Source organism: Pezoporus occidentalis, unplaced genomic scaffold (genome assembly GCF_034315485.1).
Source record: "Pezoporus occidentalis ecotype Australia unplaced genomic scaffold, CSIRO_AGI_Poc_V1 ctg92, whole genome shotgun sequence".
NCBI lineage: Eukaryota > Metazoa > Chordata > Aves > Psittaciformes > Psittacidae > Pezoporus > Pezoporus occidentalis.
In genome coordinates, this window is record NW_026916284.1 from 2553714 (window position 1) to 2579216 (window position 25503).

Consider the following 25503-nt stretch of genomic DNA (forward strand, 5'->3'; position numbering starts at 1 on the left):
AGAAAACCACCCCAAAGCACATGGGCCGTGGATGACATTGAGCGTTGTACCTCACAGCAGAACGGTTGATACAAACAGGAGGCTGGGCTTGCAAGTTAACACCAGGGTTGTCAAAAAGGCTTTTCACATCTAAGCTCCATGTTCTTCAGGATGGGGCAGAGATCAATCCCTCTCGTGGCTTTATCTCCTTGGGCTGCATATTGTGAGTGGGGAAAGCAGAATCCTGTCCCATGATCCGTTGGAGATGGCTGTGAGTGGGCTTGGGATGGAACATGCTGATCACTGTGAAATCTCAGTCCCCAGCCTCCCTTTCTCCCCCCCCCCGAAATTCACTGTACATGTTTAAAACCAAAGGGTAACTGTAGCAGTCTGGTTATTTTAGTACATGGCTTCATAAGGCAGAAAAACCGATTGGGTGCAATGTGGGGGCAGTTGCTGTCAGAATTCATGTGGAATTCTTCACTTGTTTGTGTATAAAAGCTTTAATCTCGGTTAAAGACCCATTTCTTGTAGGAAAGCTCATGTTCTTCCAAAACACCACCAAAAAAAAGGCTCTTTCCCTCTTCCTGCCTTAAACCCACGTTGTCAAATCCTTTTGCTGTAGTGCTGCCGTGGCACAAAGGTGATGCTGCAGCAGCCAAGTGTTGAGGAGTTCCCCACGGCCTTGGGAGGGAGCATGTCCCGAGTCCTCTGCTGCTGTGGCCGTCGTCAGAGCTCCAGGTACCTGATCAGGGCCGCCAGTACTAGAGAATGAGTTGTGATGGTGACGGCGTGTGGCACCGGCCTCGTCACAGAGTCCTCCACCATCATGCTTGTCCCTGCAAGAAGGGGAACAGGCAGGGAGTGACCGGATCCCTTGAGGGAAGAGTTGGGAAGGTTGGTAAAATGGTGGTTCTGGAGCTGGGCTTGCTCCTGTTGGGATTGTCCCTGAGGAGCCTCCCAGGAAGGGAGTGGGGTTAAAGCAGGACGGCGTTTACTGTCCTGCTGTGCTATGGCCACGTCATTGCCCATCAAAGAGCAGTTGCAGAATGCCAGGGAAGTGGTCCTGCAGACCGGCACCTTGGTTGCCAGGGGTGTGCAGCACCCTGGGGATGGGTGTTTGTAAGGAGGGGGTGTACTCAGAGGAGTGCCCCTACCACTGTTCCGGAGGATGTGAACCTCCGCTGGGATTCCGTCTCCGCCAGGGCCCGTCACCCGGATCTGGACAAAGGCGTGGGTGAAGTCTTCAGGGACAGGGATGTCGAGCTGGTTCTTGTTGGCCAGGAACAGCGTGGGAGCAGAGTGGGAATCCTGCCTGTAAAGCATCTGTTGGAAAAGGCAAGGCTGAGTTTGTGTGCGCTGTGCTTTCCTTAGGGTCACCTGTAGGAGAAGCCAGCTTCAGCCTGCCTGTACCTTGTAGCCCGTAACTGCAGACTCGTCTGCCTTTGCCACCACTGGATCCCACTTGATGTTGACTGTAGACCCAGAAAACGTCCAGGAGATGTTCCCAGGTGGCCTCTTTGGTGCTGAGGTAGGAAACAAGGACGTTAGGGATTGATGAGGAGGTTGTGCTGGTTACAGCTGCCTCCTGAGGCTTTACAGTGCTCACTGAGGTTGGTTTGAGCCCAGCAGAGGTTACTCTGAGCTCAGATCTCAGAGGCAATGCAAGGCACAGGAGTTCTATGGCCTACTCTAAATGGTGTTAGAGCACCAAGATAAAGCTCCTATGGGTCTGGGAGTCACTGGGGATCCTCTGGAGGAAGCAGCAGCCCCAGGAAGGCCGTGGTCAAAGCAGGGTCACTCACGTGGCTTCGTGGTGGTGACGTTGGTGGAGGGGCTGGGGGGGCCGGTGCCAGCCCGGTTGTACGCTCTGACGGACACGTGGTACTTGGTGTTGGGGTGCAGGCCTGTTACATGAGCTGATGTGACCAGCCCCGCCGTCCTCACCCTGTCGGCTGCCTCCTCTTTGTCACCATCCTTCCAGTACCGGATCTGAGCAGAAAAGGGAAGGATCGGTTTAGTCAGGGTAGAAGCACCTGCAGATACCAGACCTGGTCCATCCGTGGAATCATGGAATGGTTTGGGTTGGAAGGGACCTTAAAGCTCCTCCAGCTCCAACCCCTGCCACGGGCAGGGACACCTTCCACTGGAGCAGCTTGCTCCAAGCCCCTGTGTCCAACCTGGCCTTGAGCACTGCCAGGGATGGGGCAGCCACAGCTTCTCTGGGCACCCTGTGCCAGTGTCTCTCCATCCTCATCCCCAGCCGGTGCTGGAGACTCTTTGGTGTTTGTCTCTGTACATTTTGCTTAGGATGTGCCTGGGATAAGGTGACAGCCTTCAGGAGCGGGGCAGCCACACTGGCCCCATTAGAGCTTGTGCTGTCCGTTACTTATCCCCCGTCCTTGGAAGCAAAATGCCATCTCACTGAGCCTGGAGGATGTTCTCTGCTGGGCTTTCCAGGCTCAGTTTCAGTGTCTCTCATTCACATGCCGGCTCGTACCTCATAGCCCAGGAGCACCCCGGTCATGTCTCCCTGCTCAATGGGCTCCCAGGATACATCCATTTCTGAGGACAGAACAGCCTTGGCTATAACTCTGAATGGAGCCACTTTTGGTTCTGAAAAAGATAACACAAGGGAAGAAAATCCTTTCCCTATCTCCAGGCAGCACAATGGCAGTACTGAAACCAAGGGCTCTCCCCGTTACCGTGCAGGCAGACAGCTGGTGTTATGTGCACGGAGTAAAGCAAGAGGAAGGGATTTAGGGACTTAATAGGACAAGCAGGGCTACAGATGTGTGCTGTGAGGATGTGTCTGCTCTGGAGCTCTGGGTTATAGGGAAACATCTCCCTGTGTATTTGACGTAGGTCAGTGTTACAGTGGAACTTCTGCCCGCTGCTCTGAGTTAAGGAAACCTCTCCTGCTGCTGAGCTCCCCGAGAGACCCAGCTCTGCCGGGAGCTGCTTGAGGACACGTTGGTTGGTTCATGGTGCATTGAGAGCCTCTGCAGCCCCTCTTTACCTTCCTCTGCCGAGTACACGATGGCGGTGAGGCTCTCCGGTCCCTCTCCCTTCCTGTTGTACGCCTTGATCTTCACTTCGAAGGGGGTGTAGGGGCCGATGCTCTCGTTGCGGTACACGTAGTGCAGCGACTCGGCGTGCGGCACCCTGGCTGTCAGCCACCCCTCCGTGCCCTTCTTGCGGAAGGACAGGAGGTAGCCAAAGCCGTCCCCGTTCTGGTAGTCCCGCAGCGTCGGCTGGGAGGGAATGGGAAGAGAGAGGAGCCTTGGTCCGTGCGCGTTGGAGTCGGCGCAGCGTCCGGCTCGCAGGCACCGTCACAGCACCGGCTGCTCGGAGGGCACGGCGCCTGCTCCTCCCCGTGGCCCTCTCCCAGCCTGCCCTTACCGTCCAGTTGATGATCAGCTCGTTGGGGGCCCCTCCGCCTCCGCTCAGCCCAGATGGTGCCACAGTTGGTGCTGTCAGGTCCCCAAACAAAAGCAGACAGCACAGGTGGGGTTAAGGCAAGGGCAGTGATGGAGATGAGCACAGACACTGCACAGGCTGGGGGTAAGCCAGGCCTGGAGAGCTCCTCTCAAAGTGCTGGGCTGGGTTTCCAGCCCTGAGTATGTCAGATATTATAGTCCAGAGTCTGCCTAGTGCCTGATGAGCTTAATTGGAGGCAGCACATCTCGGAGGAGACAAGAATCAAGCTCAAAAGCAGGGATAGGGAGGGGAGCTTTAACAAAGGATTTAATATGCATTTGGTATGTTAAGAGCAGTTCTCCTGCTGTTCTTACATCCCTTCTGCTTGCCCGTGCAAGCAGCAGAAGATAGAATGAACATTCACAGCCATTTGCTGGGAAGTTCACCTTGTTTTTGCAGAGCTGTGATCTACTGGAGCTCTTCCTAAGCATTAGTGCCCAGAAGGTACAGGATTTGGGGCTAGGATTAATAATGGTTTAATATCTTGTATCTTGTGCTGGTGAAGTGAGCTGCCAGCTCTAGTACTGCTCTGTCTTTGACATGTAAATGGGCAAAGAGGCATAAATGTGACGGCATCACCTCCAGGAGCACTCAAGGAGATGACTGGTTATTTGTGACCAGGGCATGCTGCAAGCCAGCCTTCCCCCTCCAGCACCCAGGTACCTTGAATTCCCCCTTCCACCTCTGAGCACCTCTGCACATACCTGCTTCTTTGGTACGGATTTTGCTGGAGGGTAAACTTGGCTCCCCAACTCCAAGGATGTTACTTGCTAAGACCCGGAACTCATAATCCATCCAAGGAATGAGGTTCACCACTTGGGCTGTCTCTGCATTGCCTTCAATATTTACAGGATCTATATAATCCAATAACGTGAGAGGGGGACAAATAGAGCATAGGAGCACAGAGCAAGAGCTGGGCACCCAGCTGGTGCCCACCACACAGGCCATGCCACCACCACTGCCCTCAGGACACTTACTGGTGCGCATTTGCTTCCAGTTGCTGGAGAGGAGGGTCCGTGCCTCCACGATGTACCTGGCAATGGGGCTGTGGTTGTCAAAGCCCCTGCTCCAGCTCAGCTGGACCGTGCTGTCACTGATGTCTCTCACCACCACCCCCCCAGGGGGGCCTGGAGGTCCTGGGGAGATGGGGGACACAGACACGTTACTGAGCTGGGAGATCTGGAGGCTCATTGCTCTTCGTGGTGGGCCACTCCTATATCAGGCCTTTCTTTTCTGGAAGCCTCCAAGTCTGGCCTCCAGAAAAGCTTATAAGCCTCTCGCATCCAGCTCAAATGTTAGATGCCCATGGCAGGGGGTTGGAACTGGATGATCTTAAGGTCCTTGCCAAGCCAAACCATTCTATGATTCTATGGTGAGCTGGTCTCGTGGGAAGAGAAGCTGATCCCTTGCAAGGACCATGCTGTTACTTCAGGCTTGTGAGGAGCAGGGGACTTTACAACAGAGAGGTTACCTCTGACAGTCAGCGTGGCTGACTCCGAAGCACTGTCCACCACGGTCTGGGCTGTACACGTGTACCGCCCCGAGTGCTTCAGCTGCGTGTTGAAGATGCTGAGGTCTCCAATAGCTTCCTTCTGCATGGGGAAAAGACAGTGGGGAGAGCACTTGAACATGCACGATCATAGCCGGCATTCAACAAGGTATTGTCTTTGTGTGGCAAGGTTTTGGTAGTGAAGGGGCTACAGAGGTAGCTCCTAGAGTTTGTGAAGCCCATGAATTATCACGTTGGAGACATCGCCTGTCAGTGGAGATGTTCGAGGCCAGGCTGGATGTGCTTCTGAACAACCTGGATGAGCCATTCCTGTCCCCTTGTGCCACTGGTGGGGAGGAGGTGGAGAATTCAGGGGTGAAGTTGAGCCAGGGAAGAAGGGAGAGGTGAGGGGAAGGTGTTTTGGGTTTTATCTCTCGCTGTTCTGCTCCGATTTGGTTGATAGCGACTCAGTTTCCCCAAGCTGAGTCTGCTTTGGCCGTGATGGTACCTGGTGAGTGATCCCTCCCTGCCCTCACCTTGAGGCATGAGCTTTCTATTCTGTTCTCCCTGCCCTGCTTGCCCTTTCTACTCACCACGCTGGCCCGGCGGTAGTGCCCCTCTGACTTGTCAAAGTCAATGGGGAAATCATCAAGTGACCAGGTGAAGGTCAGGTCCATAGTGGGATCGTGAGATGCGTGGCACTGCAGAGTGAGGTTTTCACCTACATTGATGTCAGCACTAGATGGTGCCAATGTGATTTTGGTGGCATCTGCAGGGAAAGAGCAGGGAGGGCTGTTAGCTCCATACATCCATGTACCAGCTCCACATGACTGCTGCTGAGCATCCAGACCAGCTAACGCTTTGCAGCTTGTCATCCCTCTCTGCTGGCTGGGGTTTTACAGGAGGAGGGTGGTTAGAAAATGGAAATGCTTTTCCCAAGGGCTGGTTGTTGGTAGGGGTGATTTGGGGGGGTCAGGCAGGAGGGTTGCTCCTCCACAGGCTGAAATGTCGTTGGTTCCCTGAGTACTGCATTGATTCTGGGGAGTACAGGGAAAATCCTGGCACTCTTAGACATCTCTTGTTCAACTGACCCCAAGTCAAGGCAAACATCTCTACCTCGGACGGAGAGGATCCCAGTACTGTTGGCTTTGCCCATGAAATTCTCAGCAAAGCAGGTGTACTTCCCCTCATCGGATTTGCTGATGTTCTGGAGGATCAGGGTGCCGTCTGTGGTAATAGTCACCCTGGAAGGGAAGAAGAACCACACAAGAGGAAGGTTACAGTGGCTGTTCACTCTGTGCATCTGACAGTTTCCAACACCTGCTGATTTGAGAGGAACTGGTGATAGACAGGGCTCAAAATACTCGTTCTCTAAAGAAGCTATAGATGTAGCAGCACGCTTTGGTCATCAAGTCCAGGCTTCTGGCAAGAAAAACCCGTTTTAGCTATGGTTTCTAGGTAGAGGCTGACCCAGTGCTGCTACCTGCTACTGTTGACCAGAAGTTCAGTCCCTTTGGTCCAGAGAATGGTGGCTTTAGGTGCTGCTCTTGGTTGGCAGGGGATGATGACCTTCCCGCTTCGGGCTGCAGGGATCAGTCGCTTCACTGGGTTTAGTCTAAAATCTGGTGCTAAGGCTACAGGGGGAAAAAAGAGGATTGAGGCATGGTTAGAAAACACTGCAGTGGGAGCATTTAAGTGCCAGGTAAGTAGGCATCCGTTTGTTGTTAGGTGGTTTGGTAACAGAAGCATGGCAGTATCTGGTGAGCGAGATGAAGGAGGGATTCCTCGGCTGCCAGCTGGTTTCTAACCAGAAGGGCAGATGTTATGTGTTGTAATAGCAATGGGGTATGACCCTAACAAGTGCAAGGTCTTTGAGAGACACAAGAACAGCTGCTTTTGAAAATGTAGAGGATATTCTCTTCAGTTCCCTGACCAAGCTCAGCAATGGAGGCATCCAGCTTGCCCACAACTCCTCCTGGAACTGCAGAGACAGAACTGGATTTTATCTGTTGCAGTGTGTTAATGTTGGGCAATTGAGGCCTAGGGCCTTTAATTTCTCCCTGGCATCTACTGACCACGAGGAGATAAGCTTTTAGACTGATAAGGACCAAGGCTGGTATCAGCCCAGTTCCAGTCAGCACCCATCAAAGGCAGAATGGGTACCGAGCTCTTCTCTTTGGCCTCTTTCCTCTCCAAAAGAGGGAGGTTGTGTGGTAGGTTAGAGCTTGTGCTGCCGCTCTCTGTCCTGTACACTTTCTGTAGCTAAACAGATGTCCTTGTTCTCTTTCAGCATTACTGAATTTACACAAGATTTCAATTTTAAAGGGTTGTAAAGGGTCTTGTTGAACCAGCAACGACATTCCAATGGTGAGTGAAGCCAGTTTTGTCTGCTCTTATCACTCTGACATCGCAAGCGCAGGTTGTTAGGAAAAGATCTAAAATGCTTCAGTGTCCCATTGAAACCCAGAGCACTGGGAAGTGAGGAATTACCTTGCACTGTTAATTCAGCACTTGCATATACTGTGCCATGCTTGTTCTCAGCCACACACTGATACATGCCAGAGTCCTCCAGGACTAGCTTGGAAAATCTCAGCTCTCCACCGCTCACTTCAATGCGGTTCTGTGCAAACAAGAGGATGAACCCATTAGATGAGAAAAACACAAATGGAACTCAAGCCTCGTGTGCTCAGGATTGAGTTTCATTACAGACTCTGATGCCAGGTTGGAGCCAGCCTGGTTTTCCATAGGAGGAAACGCAGGACGTGTTCATGTCTGTCCAGTCACTACCCCACATCACTGTGCTCTGCTGAGACTTCGGAGTGCCTATGCAGCAATGTGCAGGTCATACAAAGACAGGTCCAAGGTGCTATTTATCCACCCTGGTAACTGGCTGTGAGTCCCTGTAGTTGCATGAAGCAATGGCTGGGATGGTAATGCCGGGAGAGGGGACTTGCCGTGGGTAAGGACCGTGGCATTGCTTTGCAGCCTCGTGGGGGCACATGGGATGCAGGATGACAGAACGGGGTTGAGATGCGCTTGCAGCGAGGCAGGGGAGCAGCAGGTCCAGCACTGCGGGTTGTGGCTGAGCTGCCCTCGCTGGGTGCTGGTACCTGGGAAGTCAGGAGCTGCCCGTCCCGCAGCCACCGCACCGCGGGCCTGGGTTTGCCAGCGGCCACGCAGCTCCAGCGCAGGTCGGAGCCGATGTCAGCCTCCGTGTCCGTGATCACCTCCAGCCACTCCGGCTGAGCTGCAGAGAGAGGCGCAGGGCGCAGGAGGTCAGGTGGGAGCCGCGGCGCCAGGCGGGCAGCGGGATGCTCCTTGTGCCACCTCTGCTGGCACGTGCTCAGCGCAGCCTGTGTCAGCACCCTAACAGCCTCGCCTTTGGGCAGCGATGTGATGCGGGGCTGGGGCTGGGGCCTCGCTGGCTCTGGCTGCAGCCGTGCGTGTGGGCTGCACAAAACTGAGGCAGAATCCAGATCTGAGGAAGAGTTTTAGGGGTTCCCTTCTGTCTGCAGTTGTCCCTGAACTTCAGGAAAGCCTTGATTCAGACTAAGATAACCAGGTTAAGTTCTTGGCTAGATCTGATTAACAGCTCCAAGCATTAGCTCTTGTGGAAGCAGCCTGGGCTTGGAGAAGATCTTGGTTGAGAGCCAAGATTGATTATAACCACTATTCTCCCTTGCCTTGTTACCTCATTGTTGCTAGAATGATTTTAGAGCAAGTTCACTCTCTCTACTTGCTGTAGCCTAAATGTACCCATTGAGGGGAGGTACCAGTGATCTCTACAGGTCTTTGTTAGGGCTTTGCAAAATCAGGGCTGGTGAAGGCAGGATCAGAGCTGGTGCTTTCACTCCCAAAGGCTCAGTCCGTTGCCTGGGGCATGTTGTTTTGCTCTGGAAAAGCATGTGCTTAAATGTGTTACCTTGAATGATGATGCGGCCCTGGTAGGTGTCTCTCCCTTTGATGTTTTCAGCCTCACACTCGTAAGTGCCTTCATCCTCGAAGCCAACATCCTGGATCTGCAAGAGGGGCTCGCTGCCGATCCACTTGGAGGACTGGGAGCCATCCAACTTCCTCCACTTGATCCGAGGAACAGGGCTATGGGAGAGTAAACCCGGTGATGGGCAGCTGCAGTGCAGCACACTCCATCCCCACGTAGCCACCCAGCTCCCATCCCCGCTGGGCCTTGGCCAGCAGGACAGATGGCTTTAGCCAGCTCCTCCTCCTGCTCCCCCTCCATCGCTGGTCTCCAGCAGACCACTGAGGAGAGGGGTTGTTGAAGTTGCAGGTTTTGCCATGCCCCCCCTTCCTGGGCAATAGACGCGGCACTCACTTTCCAAAGGCAAAACACTCCAGCGTCACCATCTGCCCAGCCAGAGCGTAGGTGTCTGCAGGAAACCTGGCCTTGATACTGGGAGCATGCTGCCTGGCATCTGTGAAAGGAGAGCACCGATGAGTTCAGGATGAGTGTAAAACAGCACAAGTGAGGTCTGAAAGGGCAGAGGTACTTGGAAGTTCTGCTTTCCTAAACCCTTGTGTTTGGAGAAGGCAACAGAGGCCGAGCTCAGTTTTCTTTTTAAACCAGCTCTTACTAAAGACTCAGAATCTCTTTACATCTCATGGAACCATGGAATGGTTTGGGGTGGAAGGGACCTTAAAGCTCCTCCAGCTCCAGCCCCTGCCATAGGCAGGGACCCCTTCCACTAGAGCAGCTTGCTCCAAGCCCCTGTGTGCAGTCTGGCCTCAGGGCTATTCTCCTTCATTTCCTGCCTGTTTACTCCCTTTGCCCTGCCCAAGAAGTCTCCTTACCTTCTCCTCTGCAAGGTCACCAAAGGCAAAGGAGTTTGAGGGCTGTGAGCCTTGTGCCCTGCCTCTTTTACAGACACAAACCCTCTGATGGGGTTTGTAGGCACACGAACAGTGAAGCCTGGAGAGAGGGCTGCTTCCTCCAGGCCCCAGGCAGGTAACACCTCTGTAAGCTCCTCAGCTGCCCTGCGAGGCTGCTGTTGCCCTGTGGAGCATTTTCCCATTCCCTGTAGGATAATCCGGGAGCACTGACCCTCTGCGGCGAGGCTGAGGCGGGAGAACTTGCTGAACACACTCTTGGTGATGAAGTCGATGTGGCTGGTGGCAAAGCAGGAGTAGTTGCCCAGGTCAGAAGCCTCTGTCTTGGCGATGTAAAGGTTTCCCGTGGTCTGAGAGACGAAGCGCCTCCCGTCGGCTGGGATGAAGTTGGGAAACTCGTTCAGGAGCCATCGATAGGATAAGCCTGTGGGGAAAGGGAGCAGCGTGCACGAGTGGCTGTGTCCTCTCGGGTGCGACTAAACCCCGCTTGCTGTCTTCTAGGCCAGGGTGGTCCTTGGATGGTGCTTGTTTTCCCCATGTGAGAAGCCCTGCCTCTGTCTTGTTGCTGAATGAAATCCAAATCCACTTCCCTGGCATTCCCAAGGCAAAGCACGGCGTGCTTCACGTGGCTGGGAATCCCTTTATCTGCTGTCCCTCTCCACCAGCAGCGCTGCCAGCCCCTGCTAGGGTGATGCTTACCTGGGTAGTGGGGAGGGGGGCTGCAGGCGAACATCACTCCCCATCCCTCAGTGATCTTCACGGGGTCACGCTCCTCTGCAGAGAATTCCTGCAAAACTAACGTGGAAAATCAAACCTGTCCATGGGTGAAGGGAGCAGCCAGAGCAGTGGCTGTGTTTGACCCCCCGTCCACGGGCTGCTCTGTGCAGCGGTTGTACAGAGGGAGATCCAAAACTATTACTGGCTTTCTACCGCACTCCCATGGTAATGGGAAGTGCCCAGGGATGATGTTGGCTTTCATGCATGGAAAAGCTTCTTTCCAACCCCTGTTAATGCGAGCACGGGGCTCAGTTTACCCCACATGTGGCCACACTTCATTTACCTGGTGGAGACAAACTTACAGCCAAAGCGGAGGGAGGCTTCCCTGCTCACCACCGTGCCCCTGGAATTAGATGCCACGCACTGGTAGGAGCCAGCATCCTTGGCTTTCACTGGGTTGCTTATCACGAGATCACCTGCAACCAGCTGGTAGCGGGAATCTGGCTCCATCTTTATCTCTGTGCCATTCATCTTCCACCTGCCAAGAGGGGTGTAAAGAGTGAGCGCAGTATAAACCATGGAATCGTGGAATGGTTTGGGTTGGGATCCCCTCTGGCAGGTTAAAGCCATTCCCCTTGGCCTGTCCCTACAGGCCCTTGTCCAAAATCCTCATTGCAGCTCTTGTGGTGCCTGGTGCAGGCTGTGCTTTGCTGGGATCTGGGTTAGATTGAGCCTGTGTCCTGGGAGGGACGGCACATCCCATGTGGATGGGGAGGCGGGCTCCCGTGGTGGTGGTTTTTCCATGATGGTTGTGCCCCACATCTCACCTGTAGGTCGCGGGGGGGCTGGCTCTGGCTCGGCAGGCCAGGGTGACTTTCTCTTCTGCTGAGCCTTCGGGGAAGAGGGTATGGGCTGGCTGCTCTTCAAACACGGGCCCATAGCTCCTTGTGCTGCTCTGTGCCTGGCACCACACTGCAAGGAGGGAAGAAAAGCTCAGCTCCATTTAGCTGTTTCTAAACTTGCCATTTTCAGTTCCGTAGGGTGTCCCTGCCAGCGCCAGAACCAAGGAAGAGCAACATGAAAATCACACCCCATATGTGAGCCCAGCCCCAGCCGGGGCTCTGGGCAGATAACGTGCATTTCCCACTGAGCATCTCACACCATCTCTGCTGTGACAGAGGGACCAGATGGGCCTGAAGAGCTGCAGATGAAGGAGATCTGACGTGTGCCTCCTGCAAACCTGTGCACAGAGACTGGAGCTGGGAGCCCCTGGATGCCCTCCGTGTCCCTGCAGTGAGGACCTGCTGGTTCCCCTCTGTCTGGTTGGTTCCTGTGAAATCCTCTCCAGGACCCTGCCTCCCTGCAGATCCCCTCCATCCCTGTGTCTGCAGCATTATCAGCTCTCAATGACTCAAACCTGCTGCTTGCTGGCGTGCAAACTGGTGCTGTTGGTAGCAGTGCTGTTCAACTAATGGGATGAGCTTGAGGCTTCCTTTGTAGTGTTCAGAACACTTTGTAGTGTTCAGGGTTTGGTTCTGGATATGGCTCAGGCATAGGCGCAGGAGGAACATAAGAACCTGCCTTCTCCTGCACTGCGTCACCTTTGGTGTGGTGATGGTGTTTCACTGGAACCAGCTATCCACAGCATCTCAGTGCGTCTCAGATGTGGGACAAGTGCTGGCAGAGCCCCTTCCACACAGGCTGTATGGAAATGGGTGTGCAGATAAGGAAGAACAAAGCCTGGAAATCCCTCACTGCGGGAGCAGCTGTTGGGATAACGATCACCAGGAAGCCTGCTCCCTCCCTGCACCCTGTCCCTTAACAGGGATGTGGCCACCTCAAAGCAGAGCTTCCAGCTCGGTGCCCCTCTGCCTCTGGAGTGAGAGGCTTAACAAGCTCCAGGATGCTTCCATGCTTTGTATGTGAATGAGTAACTGTCTTCAAACTGCCATGCCAGCCAGCAGTCTGCTTCCTTCCCCACAGCACTCAGCATGCTCACCAGTTAAATTAAGTGGCTCCAGCCAGTGTGATGTTTTATGCAAGAGCAGCTTCCAGCAGGGAACAGCCAGCTCAGCACTGCTGGGCTCGGGGGAAGCAGCCCTTTACCTGTAGCTCCCGGGGTTCAGCTCATGTTCCGGCTGCTCTTGCATGTGGAGATGAGGGTGGGATGGGAGATAATTGGCTCCGTGGGCTTGGAGCAGCTGCTCCCTGTGTCCGAGCATCAGGCAATTACCAGGCCCTCGGTGCTGGCAGCAGGGATGTGCTGCTGCTGCAAGGGAACCCAATGGTGCCACTGTCACACAGGGGACAGCGGCTGGAGCCTGTGTCTGATGCTCTGGGAGAAGGGAAAAGCAGCGTCCTCAGTGTCTCATTCCCTCCCCATCAGTGTGGGTGCCACTTCCCTTCTAGACCAGTTCTGTTCACAAAGGAGAAGCGTGTGTAAGCATTGCTCTCAGCAATGGCTGTGCTGAGCGGGTCTGAAGGAAGTAACTGCAGACCAGCCAGTGAAGTAATAATGAGTTAACAGAGAATTAGTAAGAAAGGAGGGTGTTGTGTTCTTACAGGTGGTAGTGAGTGGATTAAGGTTTAAACCCCTTTAATTTTGAGATTCATAATGTATGGGAAATAGTTTCTATGTCTTTACAATTAAAATATCTATTATTAACACTCACATGCTGCTTCTAATGGGATGCTCTTTCCACATCAAGCCTCTGATTCCACCCAGAGTCTGCACCCCCTTGTTACCTGCTGCTGTCCCCTTCTCTCTGCCAAGGTTATGGACTACAACTGTCAGGCATTGATTTTCTCTAATGTAATCGATGCCAGGAGTTTGGGTGAGGTTTTAGCTGCAGTTCCAAGGTGTCTGCTTGATGGCGAGGGTGAAGTGCCTGGACTTCAGTCATTAAGCAGAGCACCAGTTAAAGTCATCACTCAACAGTTACAAGGTGAGGATATGGCTGGAACCAGGAGCTGAGAGCAAAGCAGAGGGGTAAATCTCAGTTCCTCTGAGGTGAACGCTGTCATTCTTGATGTTACCAAAACCTTGGGCTCTATCATTTGGGTAGTGGGGAGAAGACAAACACAAACTAAAGGTCTTTAAACCTGCAAGCCAGATCTGCAGGAAGCAGTGACCTTGCCTTATGCAGCCCTACTTTGTGTGTTAAAATCCAGCGAGGAGAGCGGGAAGGATGGTAAATACACTGCTGCACCTCTCTGGACCAACCCTGGTTACTAGGAAAGGTAAATGTTAACAACTAAATAAATAGGAATAGGTGAAAGTGGGAAGTGAAAGTGGGAAAACCAGGCTGGAGACTGCACGGAGCACAGGGAGTGACTTGTGCTGCTGGCTGGGAGAGGAAAGTGCTGGATGCTGACGGGACAGCGCAGTGTCTGGGTGGTTGAGCGGTACTCCGAGGATGGGGAATGTGCTGGCAGCCAGACCTGGAAAGCCCGGGTGTCCAGGAAGCTGCTTTCCCTCTGTGCTGAGCTCTGCTGGCGCGCAGGGAGCTCCGGACCCCCGCAGCCTGGAGCTGGGCAGTTGCTGCTGCTGTCGGGCAGCCGGACGCAGACGCCTGTGCCCCAAAGCAGAGCTGGTCTGTGCGGCTCCCGGAGGAGCCCGGGGCTGTTTTTAAGGAGAAGCTTTCCGAGGAGCAAAGGGAACGCCTGTGCCTGGCCTTGGACTTCGGGGTTTCCAGGGCTCTCACTGGAGCGGGAGGCTTCAGCCGTCCCCGACGGCCTCGTTCTGTGGAGCCTCATCCCTGGGCACCTCAGGAGCTGTAAACCTTTCCATGCTGCTGGAAGTCACCCCAGGCAGGGGCCCTGAGGCCAGCCCCGCTTCCCAGGCGGCAGCTGACAGCCCGGACCTGGAGGGTTTGGGTCTCCGTCCACGCTGCAGTGGTTCCTCGAGCCTTATCTATAGCTGGTCCCTCGCTCCTGTTCCCAGGGAGCATTTCTCTGTGTCCCAGCTGGCTCCTGAGATCCAGCCCATCATCAGCCAAAGGTCGAGAGGAAACGGCCCTCACGGGCTTTACACTGAGTCATTTTCTGTGGGCTCAGCTTGGAAGAGGAGCGAGTTGCACGAACTCAGCTGGTTAATGGGAGAACCAGACTCCATCCTCCTGCCTCCACCAGATTTGGGTCACACCAATTGCCAAACAGGCTAATTGCATCCCAATGTAGGGCAGCCACCCCTCCCTCTGCCTCCTCGGGGACCCGGAGAACATTAAAAGGTAATTAGATATTTATAAGGACAGGCGAGCAGTCTCTGCCCAGGATGATGAATTACCTTGAAGGCATTATCTCGGTCTCAGTGGTCTGGAATGAAACACCTCCCTGCTGAAAAGGGACCTTTTGGGTGCAGCCTGAGACTCCCCGGGATGCAGAAATGGTCCCTGAGGAATGGGGGAATCTTTGCAGTCGGGGAATGGCCAAAAAGGGATCCCTAAGAGTGCGTCCTGCTGGCAGGAGGATGTTCCTCCTTGCTCCAAGGCGAGCACAGCCTGGCTGTGAGGGACACTGCTCCTGCCAAGGCATTGCCGGAGGTTCTGCATCTCTTGCACTTCACCTGAACTTGAATTGAGAAAGGGGGAGGCTTGTGTCTCAATCCCTGTCCTTTTCCTTGGGTGGAACAAAGGGAAGTTGGGCAAAGCTGCATAAACCACCGGAGAATTGGGCTTGAGCATCATAGAGCACAGAGAGGCGCATCCCGGATGAGCAAGGACCACTGCATGCCCTGGGTGGCTCCTGCTCAGCATCTCCAGCAGCCCCTCTGGCTTCTCCCATGGAAACCTCGGGATGGGACAGGGATGTGGGGGCTGCACTTACCCAGGAGGGTGATGGCAGCGAGGGATGTGCGGACAAATCCAGCGGCGCTTCCCATCCCGTGCCTCCGGGCGGGTTAGGGCTGAGCCTCAGTGCGTGCGTGGGGACGGCGGCCCTGGGTGAGACACGGACACAGGAGTTAGAATGAGGGAATGGTGTGTGCTGAAGGGACCTCAAAGCTCCTCCAGCTCCAACCCCTGCCACGGGCAGGGACCCCTTCCACCGGAGCAGCTTGCTCCAAGCCCTGTGTCCAACCTGGCCTTGAGCACTGCCAGGGATGGGGCAGCCTCCTTTACCTGCTGCTCACTTTGCTTGCGCTGCAGCCCAGCACACGGGGGGGTTCTGGGCTCAAGCACACGCTGAACCCATCTCAGGTTCAGTTTCTCATCGACCAACACCCCAAGTCCTCCTCAGGCTGCTCTGAGTCTCCTCTCCCCCAGCCTGTGCCTGGGATTGCCCCGACCCAGCAGTTACGTGCAGCATTCCGGTGGCTCAGCTCCAGGCTCCAGCATCCAGCTGCTCATCCCCGTTGGCCACAGGCCCGGGGTGGGAGTCACACGGGGGCAAACATCCAGAGCAACACACAGGGGCTGAAGGAGCTCTTTTGCTTTGTGACAGATCTGCTTGGGAATTGTTCCTCCTCCTCCCTCCTGTCCCGTATCCTTCCCAGCTCCACAACAGTGCTTCCTTCCCAGCAGGTCTCAGTGAAAGCAGAGCCAGAAGCACACAGAAATCGTTCGTTCCTGTTATTTGGGGGAAGAGGCATCTTTAATCCCAGCCCTTCAGGCAGGGACTGACCATTCCTGTGCGGCATCCCCGATGTGGAGGGGCTTTGGGGGCCGAGCTCAGCACCGTGCTCCGCACCCAGTGAAGCGGCTGCGCAGCGCTGGGTTATTTCCTGCTTCCCCTCTAGGCTTAACGCCTGTGGATTGTTAATGAAGGGAGCGCCGAGCACCTCCTGATGCCCTGGGCACGGTCGGTGGAGCAGGGATTCCCAACGGAGAGAGCCCAAACAAGACCCACGGAGCCGGTCCCTGCGCTGTCCTGGCTGAGCTCCCCCCGGGGCCGCATCCCGCACACACCGCGCTCCCCTCGGACCCAGCGGGGTGTCGGGGCCGGGTGTTTCCCCCTCGCTTTGTCTTTGCTGTGGAGACGAAGCGCGGAGGCAGAGCCCCACGTTCCCAGCACACAGCCCCCGGCTGCCAAGAGCCGGGCTGCGGGCGCAGCTTCTCCCTCCGCTCCAGCTGGTGCCGCTTCCACTCCTCTCCCTGCCCATCTGCCCCCCGAGCAGGGATTAACTCCTTACCCTGGAGGATGCAGCCCCCTGCACACGGCTGCTTAACCCCCCCCACAGTGTCCCGCTCATTAAAGGCAGCCCTGGAAATGCACCTGAGCAAACAGCGATAGCCCCGTGTTTGCTTCACACCCCTCTGCCGGGCAGCCCCGGATGGGCGGGGGAGCCCACAGCCAAAAGGAAGATGTTCAGAGGATCCCAGCCTGCTTTGGGATGCACGGACCTTAAAGCTTCCTGCCTGCTCTCAGCTGCTCCTTCCCTGCTTCAACCCGTACCTGACAGCCCCCCAAATGGGGCTGGTGCTTCACGGCGCTGCGTGGCCGGGAAGGAGGGACCCTGCCACGAGGGGGGCTGAGTCGAGGTCCCGCAGGGACAGCGGGGGAGAGATGCGCTGATACGGACGCGGCTCCATCAGCTTGCTCCCGCAGCCCTGGAGTGACTCAGTCACATGAAATCGTTTGGATCATGCCCCAAATGGTGTCCTGAACCCACGGCCGTGCAGCAAACACTGCCTCATTGTTCCCCCTCTGCCTGCTCCTCTCTCGTGTGTCTTGTGCTCCCCTCGTAAGCACTTCGGGACAAGGACCAGCCTTTAGCCCTGTGCTTTGCAGGCAGCGCTGGGCTGTGGGCTCGCTCTGCACCGATTCAGGAGCTCGCTCCTCCAGGTCCCTGCAGTTTGGTTTCTTCACCCAGTGCCCAGTGCTGGGAAGGGCAGAGAGCACCGGAGCTGTTCCTGCAGCCGGTGGCAGCTCAAAGCCTTGCTCCATCATTGCCAGCCCCTTCTCTGAGGCTGAGTCCTCACCCTGTGCCTGTGAAGGCACTGCCCGGCTGCAGCTTTGCTGCTTCTGCCCTTTGTTCTCTCTGGGCAGCCTCAGCCCAGCTTGAACTCCTCTAGAAAAGCTTTGGGAATGTGATAGCCAGGGAGAGCTCCAGGTCCAGTGAACACAGGGGAGAGGAGCAGTGATTCCCACAAGTGCTGACACTGCGTTAGTTTGCAATTGGAGAGCGGATGAACTAATCCTCTGGGATCCTGCTTGGTGTGCTCCTGATTGCCTTGCACCTAAGTGCCGCCATCAAATTGTGCTCCAGGCCCTGACACTGGGAGGTGACACCTGGGATGTGCTGGGACCCCCGGGGCACCTTAAAGCCATGACCCTGAGCCCTGGATCCTGCACCCAACCCTTGGCTTCTCCATAGAGTGGTGTGCTTTGCAGCTCATATTTAGACCCTCTCTCCCCCCTAATTAGAATAGGGCCCATGGGAACTTGTTCTTTCCCCTCTTCATGGGCTATTTTGACAGTCACTCAGGAGCCTTCTGTTGTACTGAAAGGGGATCTGTCATCCCTGCTAATGGATGCTGTCATTAATACTTCCAGTAGCAAGGGAGGCCATGGGCACGCTGCATTAGCCCTGTCCTCTGGAGCCCCTGGACCTGGGAGGGATCCATTATCATGGAAGCAGAGTTAAAGAGCGGCAGAGAGATTGTGAGCCTCTGGGAGAGGGGACGCTGCCCGGTCCAGAGCCCGCAGCGCCGGGTATGGGTGTGGAGCAGCATCCTTCGGAGGAGGTGACTCCAGCAGGACCCTGCGCAGGCAGGGGCCAGAAATGGCTTTTGGTAGGAGATGGGCTTTTACCAAGAGGTGACATGGCCAGAAGGGGCCAGATGTCCCCAGGACAAATGAGTGTAACCCCATCTCCTGTGGCTCCGTGATGAGTGCTCATGTAACCTGCAGCATTCCTCAGGGAAGGATGCTGAGGGTGGGGGGTGCAGGAGTGCCCTGAGTGTCTCTTGAGCATTGCTGAGGCTGGAAAGGATGCGCTTTTGGTGGCTGCTGCGTTTTGCCTTGCGAACCCTTTCAAGCTGAGGTACATTTTGTCCTGCTCCCGAGCAGTCTCAGTGCCTGGCACATGGTTCTATTGTATCTGTCCTCCTGTAAAGCTGCCTGTGCTCGGGGGAGGCTAATTTAGACACGAGCTCTGCATTGAGCCCTTTCTGAGCCTTTGGGGGTTCAGGAGTGTTGATGGCTCCAGGACCTAAGGTAGAGGAGTGCTGTGGGCTCTGCTTGCTGGCTCTGGTCCCTGTCCCAGCTGCAGCAGGGCTGTGTCCCATAGGACACACGAAATCAATGGCTTTAAACTGAAAGAACAGAGATTGAGATGGGATCTTAGGGAGGTCCCTTCCAGCCCAAACCATTCCATGGTTCCATGACAGAGGGGAGAGGAGCAGAGCTGTGCCCTGGTGCGCTGGGGGATGCTGGAGCAGGATGCTCAGGGCAGATGGTGCTCACAGCCGGGGCTGGAGCTGGATCTGTCCGGATCCATTTGTTCCTGCCCGATGGACTGAGGCATCCCTGCAGGGACGCGCTGTGCACCCACAGCACCCACAGCGCCGCGAGTCCTGCCTGCGGGAGGGCACGGGGGCACCTCTAGCCCGGGCGGGGAGGGTTAAAGCAGTTCCAGTCTCTGTCCTCACTGCTGCTTCTGCACCTGGGCCACGCAGGCAGGGGAGCAGCGGTGCCAGGGTTGTGCTGTTCAACACCCGGCTTAGGGGCAGGGGCAGAGGGTCTGAGCCCTGGCACGGGAGCAAAGCCACCAAGCAGGGAACAAGAAGCTTCCCCAGGCCCCATCAGTGCTGGTGCCTCTGCCCCGGCCCCTGCCCCAGCTGTGGGCAATGACAATCAGCCCTCGTTAGTATAACTGCGGGCAGGCGGGGGCTCTCCCTTCCCAGCCCAGTGGAGAGCCCGGAGCTTGTGCTGCAGAGAGGTAAAGGGGGGTTCATGTTTGATTTGGGGGTGTTTGAGCATGCAGAGGAGGAGGGTGGGAGCCGTGGTGGTGATGGGAGCAGGGGTTTCTGTTGGGACGGCTGGGAAGGGTGCTCTGAGCCCCTTTGGGACTCCTGTCCTGTGTGATCTGCTGCAAGCTCGGTGGGTGCTGGAGGCCTCTGTGTCCCCGCATCCTGCCTGCCTCTGGGAGCCGCCGCCTGGGGTGCGTTGTGCTGAGGGAGGAAGGCAGCAGGATGCCAGTGTGGGGGCAGCGCGCTGTGAAGCTGCTCCGCTTGCTCCCGCAGAGGTGAGCTGCGGTCGCTGGGGCTGAGGCTGCTCCTGGTGCTTCTGTTGAGTGCGTTTGGTGCCGCAGCCCTGCTTGTGAGCCCGGGGATGCTGCGGGGTTGCAGTGAGTGCAAACCGGGTCGTACCCGGAGCAGGTCCGAGTCCCCACACCCGTGTGCCAGGGCACGGGGAGCGCGCTTGATGTCCCCAACCCCTGGTGTGCTGCGGGCTGGGGCAGGAGAGGCTTTGGGCATCCCTTGCTGCGGGCTCTGAGCCCAGCCCCGTGGCTGCCCTGCCGTGTCTTATCAGGCACGGATTGACTCAGCTGTGAGGGAACTGGCTTCATGAGGATCCATATTTGAACTTCTGCCCCAGAGCTCATCTCAGCCTCCCCTCTGGCAGGTTAAAGCCATTCCCCTTGGCCTGTCCCTACATCCCTTGTCCCAAGACCCTCTCCAGGTTTCCTGCAGCCCCTTCAGGCACTGGAGCTGCTCTCAGGTCTCCCCTTCAGGAGCCTTCTCTTCTCCAGGCTGCCCCAGCCCAGCTCTCTCAGCCTGGCTCCAGCCCTCTGGAACCCCGCAGGGACCAGCACAGGATATTGGAGATCAAAGGAGACCAACAGAAACAGCCAGGAGAGCTCCCAGAGGGCTCTGGCCCCGGGGCAGAGGGGATGGAGGAAGCTTTGCTCTCTGAGATGCCTGGCTGTTGGGCACACACACGGGGCTGGACCGGCGCCGCCAGCCCGCAGCTCCTAACCTCTCCCTGAAGGCTTGTTCAGTGCCTGAGTCGATAGCAGCTGGAAGGATGCTTAAAGCCTTTGAAAACAAGGCCACAAGCGGCTCCAGTTGAGCGCTGGGGTGTTTGAGGTGATGGGTGATTGATGGGTGATATGATTCTGTGTGTGCCTGGAATCCGTGTTAAGGGCTGGTTAGGGATGCTACAGTTCCAAACGTTGGGCCCTTCTTACAGGCACTCCTGTGAGGCTCTCTCCATCCTGCCTGGGAATGTGGGTGATTGCCCTGGAGCTGCACGGGAGGGGATGCTGGGATGGGAAGTGAGTCAGGGCCTGGCTGTACTCGCTGCTGTTGTTGTCCCCAGAATAAAGCTCCCAACTCAAGCTTCCCACTGCAGGTTTTCCTTTCCTCCTGCAGCACAGCTCCGTGCGCTGAGCATGCACTGAACCCCGGGACATCCTCAGCACTGCAGCCTCCCAAACCCACCCACCTTGTGCTATTAGTGCTGCCGTGGTGTCAGCAGCAGAACCTCTTTGATGTGGCACTGGTATAAATAGCTCCCTACCTGCGATGGAGCTGGGCTCCGTCCCCTCCCCTGGTACCTCCCTTGGCAGAGCCAGGCCTGGGAAGAGGCTGTAGGGAGGGAAACCAAGTGCAGAGCTTGGGGAATGTGTTCTATGGGGAAGCCCTAACGTCTCCCTGCCCAGCTCCCCAGTCCCACAGCTCCTCAGCTCTTGCCTTGGCCCCACTGCACCTCTGGGTGTGAGATGCTGGGGAGGATGCAGTATCCCCATGTGGAAGGGGGATGCTCTTCCCCCTAGGAGCAGGGTAGGGTATCCCCTGCAATCATGGTGTATTTATTGTGCTGCTTGGCAGGCTGTGTCCAACCTGCTCTCCTGTCTTGGTTAAGGTGGGGTCAGTATTTAGTCTCCAGAGAGTGCCAGGCAGCAACCAGCACAAACCAGATCCTCCTATTGTGGGCTCCCTGCTTTATGGCTCCCTGGTGCAGGACTGATAGCTGTGCGTGCTGGACAATAAATAATACATGGACTCATGTAGGACGGGGCTGGGCTCAGTGCTCCCCAACTGGCTGTGGGTGGGAATACCTCGTGTGCTCCCTCGGGACATCTCCCGTGTTGCCAGGTTGCACATCCCTCCGCTAAGGGCCTGGATGCTGCGACTGCCCTGGGGCAGTGGGACCAAGGGCGAGTGTTGTAGCAAAGAAAACATTTTGGGCTCAAGGGAAGAGCGTTTGTGTAGTTTGAGCATTTGATTTCCTTGCCTTGATTTCCCTCTCGATAGCTCCACAAGCACGCAGAGACGTGTAGTGCGAGGAGCAGACAGAAAGTGTCTAGAAAGAGCCTGATGCATCCTTATCACAGCGGGTTTCAGTGTTTCTTCCCTTCCCTCTCTGTGGTTTTGACTCTTAAACCACTCTAAGGCACCTCTCTGGCTTCTTTCTGCATCTCTGAAAGCCCCTGGTCGATGCTGGGGTTTCCTGTGTGGCAGATTCATGTGGCCACACTGCAAACTGCCCTGGTGTGAGGGGATGTGTGCAGCCATGTGGTCCTGTTACTGCAGAGCTCTGGGCTTACAGGGTTGCCATCAGCCCACCCCCAAACCTTCCTGGGCATCTTTGGTTCCTCATCCCTGGAAAGCAGGGCTGATGGTGCACGAGATTGATTCAGGAAGGAGGGAGATGTGCCTCTGGCTGTAGGATAACTACAGGCAGTGCTGTGTTAAGCCAGCCCCTGTGAGGCAGAGTTAAACCTGTTCTGCGCAGAAGGGCAATGCTTTGGGATGCTGAGCCTGGGGCTTGCTGGCTCCTGAGCTGCTTGGGGAGCTGTTGGGATGCTCCACTGGGATGTGATGCTTTCCAGGTCACTGTGTGGGATCCCTTCATGCCCAGCACCTTCCAGGGAAGTGATCTCAAAAGATGAGAGTGGTCATTGCACACACAGAGTGCTGCAGGAGTCCTTTGGGGGTGCTGAAGGCACTGAGGAACCTGGGAGGTGGCTGCCCCTCATTGGGTGCATGGCTTTCCATGGATTACTTGGGCTTTGGGCACACACAAAGCATGCAGGTGGCCGAGCATCCAGGCTGGGCTTTAATGCACGTGAGCTCTGGGTCTGTGTGCGTGGGGAAAGCCCTCCCTAATGGCACCGTGGGGTTTCTGCCTTTTAGGCTCCGGTGATGGTAAATGCAGAGCAAACGGCACAGGCCATTAAATTCCTTGCCGAGGGTTTGAGTGACAGGAGTCGTGGTTGCTCAGGTTGAGAGTAACCGAGTAGGTGGTGGAGAGGAGCGTGAGCATCCCTTTGTCTCGCAGCGCTCCAGGGAGCGGCTGGGCACGGTGGGACCCTTTTGCTATCTGCTCTCTTTAGTCTCAGACAGTTCTGATCTCCCTATGGGAAGTGCAGTTGTCTCTAGGAAGTTCGGGACCTGCTGCTTGCCCAGCGCAGGGGACTCTTGGGGTTGGTGCTGCCAAGCTGGGGTTGTGCTCGGGACCAAACAGCCTGGAGGGGTTCTGTGGATGCAAACCTGCTCCTAAGTCTTGTGCAAGAGCCTGTGCCTCGGTTTTGTACCCCTGGAGATGGCCTGGGAGGAGCAGGAGCTGTTCTTGGGGTGAGGCGGAAGCCTTGGGCTGGGGTTGCTCCCAGCTCTGGGATCTGAGGCTGCTGCTTCCCACCCTCAAAGCAACCGGTGTCTCCTCAGAGCACCAATCCCGTATGAGTGCTCCCCGCCCCAGCCAGGAGAATCCCGCTGAGCTCCTGGGAGCGCTGCAGGCCTGGGGGCCCCGGCTCGGTGTGGGTGAGCTGCAGAGGGACGAGGGATCCCGGGAAGTTTCAGGATGTGGGAATGCACCGATCCCGGGAAGAGCGGAGCCCCGGCCTCCCGCTGCCGCCTACCCCAGAGCTGAGGCCTGGGGGGGCCGAGTGCTTGTCTGTGGCTTTGCACTGAGCGCCAGAGCCTCCCTGCAAACCCCAACCAGCCTCAGGCACAGGAACACCCCCGGTGAGCCCGGAGCAGCCCCATCTCCCCCCCCTCACCCGGGGTGCGTAAGGAGGGGGCTCGGGATACCACAGTCCTCCTCCCGCAGAGGAAGATCTGGGGCTGCTCTGGGCTCTGCCCCCCGCCCCGATGCTGGAGATGCCGAAGTAGTTTTGTGCATCAAAAGCTCTATGAGCCCCCCACGAGGCGCCACGTTCGAGATGCCCAACGCCCCCCGAAGCAGGCTCTCCAAGTGCTTCCAGCCAGAAAGCGCCGGGAAAAGCCTGGCAGTGATAAATAACGGGGATATTCCAGACTTATTCCGCAAGAGCCGTTTCTGCTGCCACAAGTGACACAGCGCGGCCCCCGCTTCCTCCCATCCCCGCCCCAGCGCAGGCAGAGCCTGCATCGCGAAGCCGTCGCCGCGGCAGAAGCCCGGAGCACCCCCTGCTCCCGGGGCCGAGCGAGGCGGCTCCGGTGGATGGGGAGCGGTGCCTGCAGCCCGGAGCCTCTGCGGGCGGAGGGAGAGCGGCGCTTACCTTGCGCGGGGCGGTGCGGTGCGGGCGGCGGGGCCGGCGGCCGCGCTCGGAGGCAGTGCTCGGCTGGTGCTGGCCGAGCGGGGCTGTGTGCGCCCGGAGCCACTGCAGCATCTCTGCATTAGGATGTGCTCCTCCCTCTCCTCCCTCCTTGCGTGCGCGCTCCCTCGCTCGCTGCCAACCTCCGCGCCGGTCCCTGGAGAGGGGGGCTCGTTCTCCTCTGCCGTTACCTCACTTGCCACAGGCCAGGGACCGGTCGCAGGCAGCATCGTGCGTTATTGATGCTGCTCCTCAGCCCCCTGCCTGCTGCTCCCCAGCAGCAGCCCCTTGTCCGTGCCCATCGCTGCCGGCTTCCCCCCCCGTCCCTGGGGCTGGAGCAGGTGAAGCCCTGGGGGGGTCCGAGCCTGTGTCAGTGGGGGGCAAGCAGGAAAGGGATTAGCCCCAGATGGGGGTATCGCGGCAGGGGCACCCCCCCGTGCAGCGTGTGTCTGTGTTGCTTTATGTGTGCACCCCTGTGCCTAAATACATCCGTGTCTGTGCCCCATGTAACCCGTGCTGGCAGAGCCCTGCAAACAGTCACAGCGGCCCCTGCGAGGCTGCACCCAGAGTCCTTCCCAGTGAATATCTGTAGCCATAAGATCATGGAATGATTTATGTTGAAGGGAGCTTAGAGCTCACCCAGCTCCAACCCCTGCCTTGGGCAGGGACCCCTTCCACTGGAGCAGCTTGCTCCAAGCCCCTGTGTCCAACCTGGCCTTGAGCACTGCCAGGGATGGGGCAGCCACAGCTTCTCTGGGCACCCTGTGCCAGCGCCTCAGCACCCTCCCAGGGAAGAGCTTCTGCCTAAGAGCTCATCTCAGTCTCCCCTCGGGCAGGTTAAAGCCATTCCCCTTGGCCTGTCCCTACAGGCCCTTGTCCCAAGCCCCTCTCCAGGTTTCCTGCAGCCCCTTCAGGCACTGGAGCTGCTCTCAGGTCTCCCCTTCAGGAGCCTTCTCTTCAGGCTGAACCTGCTGCTCACACTGCAGGACATGGTTGGTTTCTGGTCTGTCAGCTCAGTGAGAGCTTCTCATGAACCACCTTTGCTGTTTTCTGAGTGCTGGGGGGGGTGATGCTCTGGGCTGTGACTGCGATGCAGGTTCTGAGGCTGGGGGGAAAGAGATACTGCCGATCTCATGGCTGCTTAGGGAGCTGAGGTGCAGTGGGTCCCCATGGTGTGGGGCTTTGCTAGTGGGGAGGATGCTGCCAAGCTGCAGCAAGGTGGGAAGTGGATCTGGGAGCATTCCAGGAACCACACCGCACTCTCCATCCCTCCCAGCTCCAGCCCAGACCTGTTAATGATATAAGGAGATCAATGGGTGCTGGGGCTGTCCACAGGTTAATGGCCTGCAATTACAGAGGAGTAATTAAAGCATTAGGATCTCTATTGATTGGCAGAACTCCAGCGATCCCGGCTTCACCAGCAAATGGGTGCAGGCAGGAGGATGCCTGTGATGGAGCAGAGCTGGTCCCATCTCCCTTCCCCTTGCTCAGCTTGCTCCGTTCTCTGCTTCCTGCTGCTGTTTTGGGCTGA

At 56.7% G+C, this 25503-nt stretch overlaps 1 protein-coding gene across 1 annotated transcript; it reads right to left on the minus strand.

Moving 5' to 3' along the window:
• On the minus strand, positions 1-24104 carry CNTN2 (contactin 2). The gene is made up of 23 exons (XM_062605455.1): positions 23937-24104; positions 15335-15446; positions 11338-11482; positions 10873-11048; positions 10493-10588; positions 10008-10217; positions 9282-9381; positions 8871-9046; positions 8059-8195; positions 7439-7568; positions 6432-6582; positions 6065-6192; positions 5542-5717; positions 4931-5051; positions 4437-4595; positions 4164-4313; positions 3382-3452; positions 2999-3233; positions 2480-2595; positions 1785-1971; positions 1393-1505; positions 1137-1305; positions 1-818 (listed from the first exon to the last, which is right to left on the minus strand). The coding sequence occupies exons 2-23, from the start codon at positions 15387-15389 to the stop codon at positions 709-711; spliced, it is 3111 nt and encodes a 1036-aa protein (XP_062461439.1). The 5' UTR covers positions 15390-15446; positions 23937-24104; the 3' UTR covers positions 1-708.
• Between the last annotated feature and the right edge of the window lie 1399 nt (positions 24105-25503).

Coding starts and splice junctions, on each gene's coding strand:
- CNTN2 (XM_062605455.1), bottom strand. CDS start 15,389: ATGGGAAGCGCCGCTGGATTTGTCCGCACATCCCTCGCTGCCATCACC. Junction 6,583..7,438: donor TGCTGAATTAACAGTGCAAG/GTAATTCCTCAC, acceptor TTCCCCCTGTAG/CCTTAGCACCAGATTTTAGA. Junction 6,193..6,431: donor CTTCTGGTCAACAGTAGCAG/GTAGCAGCACTG, acceptor CTTCCCTTCCAG/GGTGACTATTACCACAGACG.